Source organism: Chrysochloris asiatica, unplaced genomic scaffold, assembly GCF_000296735.1.
Source record: "Chrysochloris asiatica unplaced genomic scaffold, ChrAsi1.0 scaffold00017, whole genome shotgun sequence".
Taxonomy (NCBI): domain Eukaryota; kingdom Metazoa; phylum Chordata; class Mammalia; order Afrosoricida; family Chrysochloridae; genus Chrysochloris; species Chrysochloris asiatica.
Genome location: NW_006408535.1, coordinates 17386311 through 17392644, shown reverse-complemented (window position 1 = coordinate 17392644; position 6334 = coordinate 17386311). Strand labels below are relative to the sequence as shown.

General features: G+C 34.9%; 1 protein-coding gene across 1 annotated transcript in view; it reads right to left on the bottom strand.

The window, feature by feature from the left end:
- HEATR5A (HEAT repeat containing 5A) overlaps positions 1–6334 on the bottom strand; it is a 166834-nt gene that overhangs the window by 144373 nt on the left and 16127 nt on the right. Inside the window, exons 4-5 of the mRNA XM_006835364.1 lie at positions 5492–5641; positions 4461–4635 (exon numbers count right to left, since the gene is read on the bottom strand). Of these exons, the coding sequence (XP_006835427.1) occupies positions 4461–4635; positions 5492–5641 (325 nt within the window). The remainder of the gene's footprint in view (positions 1–4460; positions 4636–5491; positions 5642–6334) is intronic.

Below are 6334 nucleotides of genomic sequence, written 5' to 3'. Positions count from 1 at the left end.
TTATCCTATCACAAACAGCATTATACTTCAAAATTGATATTGAAATGTTCTTTTTGATAATGAATGTGATGCCAATCCTCTTAAATTTGTAATATATGCACAGTAAACCATATGATTGTCAGATTCAAAATGTTTATTATCAGCTCATTTCAGCTCACCAGTGTTTAGGATATCGATTTTCATGCATTCCATTTGAACTTTGACAATTACCAATTTTCCTAGATTCATACTTCTTATATTTCATGTTCCAATTATTAATGGATATTTACAGCTGTTTCTCATTTTGAGTTGTGCCCATCAGCAAATGAAGGTTCCGAAGGCTTTACTCCATTTGTATCATCACAGTTAACTATACTCTGAGGAGGTAATTCTTTTTATTTATTTTTTTGAACACTACTGTATTATTAAACACTACTGCTGAATCCACAATTAAAACCAGAATGAAGTAGTCCCCACTCACAAATTAATAGAACAACTAGACAGAAATCTAGTAACAATTTAGAAGTCATGAACAACTTCATTTACCAATCTGATCTAATGGACATTTATAAAACATGTGTAAACAAGAGTTGAGCACATTCCCGTCAAGTACACACAAGATACTTACTAGGACAGATTACAAACTGACCATAAAAAGTCTCAATTAAAAGGGATTCAAGATATATACAGAATATTCTCTAACAAGGAATCAAATGATAGGTCGGTAACAGAAAGAGAACTAAAAATTCCATAGATATTTGCAAAGTAAATAATGTAATTTAAAATAATCTTCCATTAAAAGAAAAAAATTAATGAAAAACTATTTTGAAATGGATGAAACATATATAAAAGGGAACTTCAAAAAGTTCAAGGAAAAAATTCATTGTTTCAATTCCATTTCTTCACAAACTTTTTAAAGCCTTGAGGAGGCAATCCTTCCCCAGCGATATTCTGAGTGCCTTCCAACCTGAGGGGCTCATTTCCTGGCACTGTATCTGACAGTATCCTAGTGCTCTTCATAATATTTCAGTATTGAATATCCTGGTTCTATCTCAAAGTGTTCCACTACTCTATTCATGTTTTTCAGTGGTTAAACATTCAGAAACAGTCTGCCTCTCCATCCTACTCTGTTTTAGACTGGAAAGTCATCTGAAACCTGTCTACAATGGCTGACCTGGCTGGTATTTAAAACAGTGGTGACATAATTTCCAGCACCACAGCAACACGCAAGCCACCAAAATGCAACACCTGACAGACAAGTGGTGGAGGGAAGGATTAGAGAGATAGAAATCATAGTTTCAAATGTATATAGACCTTGTTGTTGCTGTTAAGTGCCACGGAGTCGGTTCCAACTCATAGCGAGTGTGTACAGGGTTTCCAATGAGCAGCTGGTAAATTTGAACCACCAACCTTGCAGTTCAAATTGACCTTGCAGCCCAGTGCATTATCTCACAATGCCATACCAAGACTCCCTATTAGAGCTAGATGGAGAATATTTTGAGAAACAATAACTTCAAATTTTTATGTTTTTAATAAATGTCTTTGTGATTTTGTAGCAATACTTTTGACTTACCCTTGTAGTAAATGATAAGCATATAGATACCTGGTATTGATTAAGAGTCATCACAAAGACAGAACAGGGTAAATGAGATCAGGAAGGTATGGGCAACTATTTGAGATTTTAAATAGAGTCATTAGGTTAGGATTCATTGCAGAATATTTGAACACTGAGGATGTTAAAGGACTTGGCCATGCATCTAGGGAAAAGAGTGTTTTCTGCAGAAAAGGGAGTCCTGGTGTGGTGCTATAGGATAAGCACTAGGCTACTAACCACAAGGTTGGCAGTTCAAACCCACCTGCTGCTCCTCAGAAACCGTACACAGGGTTACTATGAGTCAGAACTGACTCGATGGAACTGAGCAACATTAAAATAGGCAGAGAGGAGTGATATAATCTGTCAATCTTCTGCTGTGTTAAGAACAGTCTATGGAAGGGAACAAGGACAGAAGTAGGGAGATTAATTATAGGAGTAATTTAGTTAATTCAAGCAAGAGGTGATGGATCTTAGATCAAAGTGATGGCAGTACAGTGGATGAATTCTGGATATACATACATATATATTCTAAGCTTTTTATTGGAAAAAATCAAAATTTCAAAAATGCTGCTATAGTACAATGAACTTCCACGTGCCTTTCAATGGACCATTCATCTGAACACACTGTATTTTATCACTCTTTCATACACACACATATAAGGTGACAAAATCTGACAGTTTTACTAGGAAAATAATTCAAAATCATTACTTCATAATCTTGGCATATTTTTACTGAGTTATACAAACCACCATATTTATATTCCAAATTATTAAGTGCTATATTGTCAACTCCTCATGACTACTTAAAAAAAAATCTATTAGATATAGATCACTTTTTAGTTGCACATAAATAACGCAGTTAAAATACAACTTGAACTTACAGATGTAAGAGAAAATAATGTTTAACAAAAGATTAAGCCAAAGTTTTTTAGTGTTGGTATAGCTGCTCTTTATCTTACTTAGTTGGACTACAAAATTCTATTAGTTTAGTGCTATTGTATAAAACATCATAGGTTAAAAACAGTTCATATTTATTATGAAAGTCTGCATTGTTGTTTTTTCTTCAACTATATGCTAGTCTAATCATAGTTTCAGAAAAGAGTAATTTACATTTTCAATAGGGTTTAAATGAACATATCCTTTCTTTAGTCATTTCAGACTAACCCATTAAATACTGACCAAATTTTTTGTGTGTGTGTGTGACTACCCTCTCCCCGCAGCCCCTCTCCCAAGTAAACAAAAAAGACTAAGTTTCAAGAAGAATCATAGTAAAATCATCTTATAAATTTTAAACTAGGAGTCTCAAGTGGAGATAGGTAGGTCCACCTGACTTCTCTCATCTCCAGCTAAGAAACAATACTTTAGAATAAAAACTTGAATACTCTTTTACCTAGCAATGAAAAAAATTTAGACCAATGCTTCTGAAACTGTAATGTGCATACAAAGTATCCAGAAATTTAGTTATAATGAGTACTTTTATAAAATTGAGTGGGGGTTGGGTGTTTGCATTTCCTATAAATTCTCAGATTATACCACTAGTGCTGTTTGAGAATATTTGAGGAGTAAGGTGGTAGTAGTGTTAGGAGCACTGAAGTTGGTTTCTAGACTCAATCCTCACAACTGTTGCTCTGTTTGAGTCCACTGTTGCAGCCACTGTGTCCACCCATCTCACTGAGGGTCTACATCTGTTTGGCTGACCCTCTACCTTACCAAACATGATGTCCTTCTTCAGGGACTGGTCCTTCCTGAGAACATGTCCAAAGTACATGAGACAAAGTCTCACTGTTCTCATTTCTAACGAACATTCTGGCTATACTTCTTCCAAGATAGATTTGCTTGTTCTTCTGGCAGTCCCTGATATATTCAATATTCTTCCCCAACACAATTCATATACATCATTTATTCTCCAGTCTTCCTTATTCATTGTCCAGCTTTCATAAGCATATGATGAAACTGAAAATATCATGGTATGGATCAGACAAACCTTAGTCCTCAAAGTAACACCTTTCTGTTTCAGTTTAAAGAGGTGGGTCTTTTGCAGCAATTTAATACAAATAATTACATTTTCATTTTTGCAAGAGTTGAATCTTTGGAGTCCAAATGGCAAAACTAAACTTTTTATATAATGATTTATATACATTATAGGCTGTCACTGAGTAGACTGAGTAGATTCCTATCCCACATGTGCAGAGTAGAATGTTCCATAGGATTTTCAATAATGATCTTTCAGAAGCAGATCTCTGTGATTATTTCCCAAGGTACCTCACGGTGAACTCAAACTGCCAACTTTTCAGCTATTCGTCGAGGGTTTACCCATTTGCACCTCCCGGGGACTACTACACAATAAACACAGGCAAAACTCCTTTGCCTTTAAAGAATCTTCCATCCTTGCTTACTGTCTAGAAATGTATAAAGAAGAAATAAAAAAACAAATACAAAGCAAACTGCCAAAAACCAGTAAATGTCAAAAAGCTGTTATTTGGAATGATCTACATTAATTAATGCTCCCTTACACTAACCCAGAAAAGGGCAAGACAGAAATAGAGATGCATGATGCTTAAAAGAAAGTCTCAAGTTTTAGATCATATTTCTTATTGGATAAACACATCATAGTTTACTTTTTAAAAATGGGACATAACAGAAAGGAAGACAGTAATCAGATAAAGCACACTACTTGAAGAGTTCATTATTTTTTTCTTCAAATATTTACTGAATTGCTTGAGAATGGAGTCTTATGACCTAAAACAACATTTACACATTGAAATTAGTTTATACCCTGACTTTTTTCTTAAGTAATAATGGGTAGCAATAATACTGCAAATGACTGTTTAACTCAACTAGGAAAAAATTACCGAATACATTCTAAAAATAATTACATGAATTTTACCTGTTCCTGGATGTACAGAAATTAGAGCTTTAGCCAAGACTGTGCCCAGCAGCTTTGAAACAGAAATCCGCACATCATAACTAGAACCTTCAAAGGATTTAAAGCACAGTGTGGCAACACTATCCAGGTCTGTGCTCCACATAAAGACAGCCTCATCCTGAAGTTCAAGGAGACACTATTCAATTGGAAAAAAAAGAAATTAAGAAAAAAACAAAAAAAACACTTCAAGTTCACATCTATATAAGCTGTTAAAACTATTAAGATCTAACAGAAAAAACATACAAATTCAAAGTATCTAAAAAAACAGCTGCAGGAACAGCTGTGAAATTAAGTTAAAATGATACTACATAAGGCACTGTTCAAAAAGAGGAAGGAGGAAGGAGGACCTATTTATATGTCTGCTGGTTATGAGTTAATGAATGAATTAATCTGTTGGTTATGAGCAATGTAAGAATAGTATTAATCTGTTGGTTATGAGCAATGTAAGAATAGTATTAATACATAAAAACAACTTTTTTGCATTATCAATCCACTGTGGGTTTAATGCACTAGACTGTAAAGTTGGTTTGAATCATAAAATCCACAGTTCAAGCTCACCAGCCACTCCTCGGAAACCCAATATAGAGTCGCTATAGGTTGGAACTGACCCAACAGCACTTAACGACAACAACAACAATTATGTTAAGACCTGATTAAAAACAAAATAGAATAAAACAAAAAATCACTTTCAAACAATATCAAACCTTCTAAGGTGATCTTAAATTCCACAATTACAGGAAGGCAGCACAGTAGAGTGGAATCAATATTAGAAACAGAAAATTTGGACTCTCACCCCTTTGACATGTTGCAAACTACCTGAAAAATCTTGGAAACTCACAAATCTCTCTGAGTCTCAATTTATTTACATGTTAAAATGAGATAGTCCTATTCGATTACACCAAGAAACATTATTAAGACTTTCATAGATAAATAGATGAAATGATTTCATTTTCTTTATATGAATTTTTACAAAGACTACTTTTAAATTTTACCTTTGCAGCAGCACAACGAACTGCCATGGATCTATCTGTTAAGCATGATCGAGCAGCTTTATAAATATCCCTGTGGCAAGGTGTAGCAGCAGCTCCTAGTCCACTTAAAATATTCTGTAGACTTAGCATAATCTCATATCGACCTTGAGACTACCAACAAAGAAAAAACGTAAAAGATTTTAAATAAGAAACACTAAAACAGAACCCCACAATAAAGAATAGCATGAAACACTGATGTTATTTCACATGTTTAAGAAATAATCAGATTTTTGTACGTACTCATCAAAAGTTTTAAGGAGCTCTGGTAGCGTAGTGGTTACAAATCGGGCTGTGAATCGCAAGGTCAGCAGTTCGAAACTATCAGCTGTTCCGCGGGAGAAAGATGAGACTTTCTACTCCCGTAAAGATTTACAGCCTCAGAAACCCTGTACAGAGTCACTATGAGTTGGAACCGACTCCATGGCACACAGCCACCACCACTAATCAAAGGTTTTAGTGGAGCTCCCAAACTAAGACAGATTAGGAAGAAGGAGAGGTGAATCATTTCTGGTTAGTCATGGAAAACATTATAAATAGCAGAGCAAAGCTATCAGATATAGTGAGTGCTGGAATGTGAAAACTTTATGATTAGCAGTGGTACACTGTCAGATATAGTGCCATAAGATAACCCTGAAGATGGAAGACGCTCAAATTATGAATTGGGAGTGAAATTAGTCAGGCACAATAAGAGAAATACTGCATAGGACCACTACTGTAAAAGACTAAGGGAAAGAACCCATACTAAAGGGGGGTGGAGGGGATTCTTTGTTGATTACTGGATAAAATAGACTATCTTAAATGGAG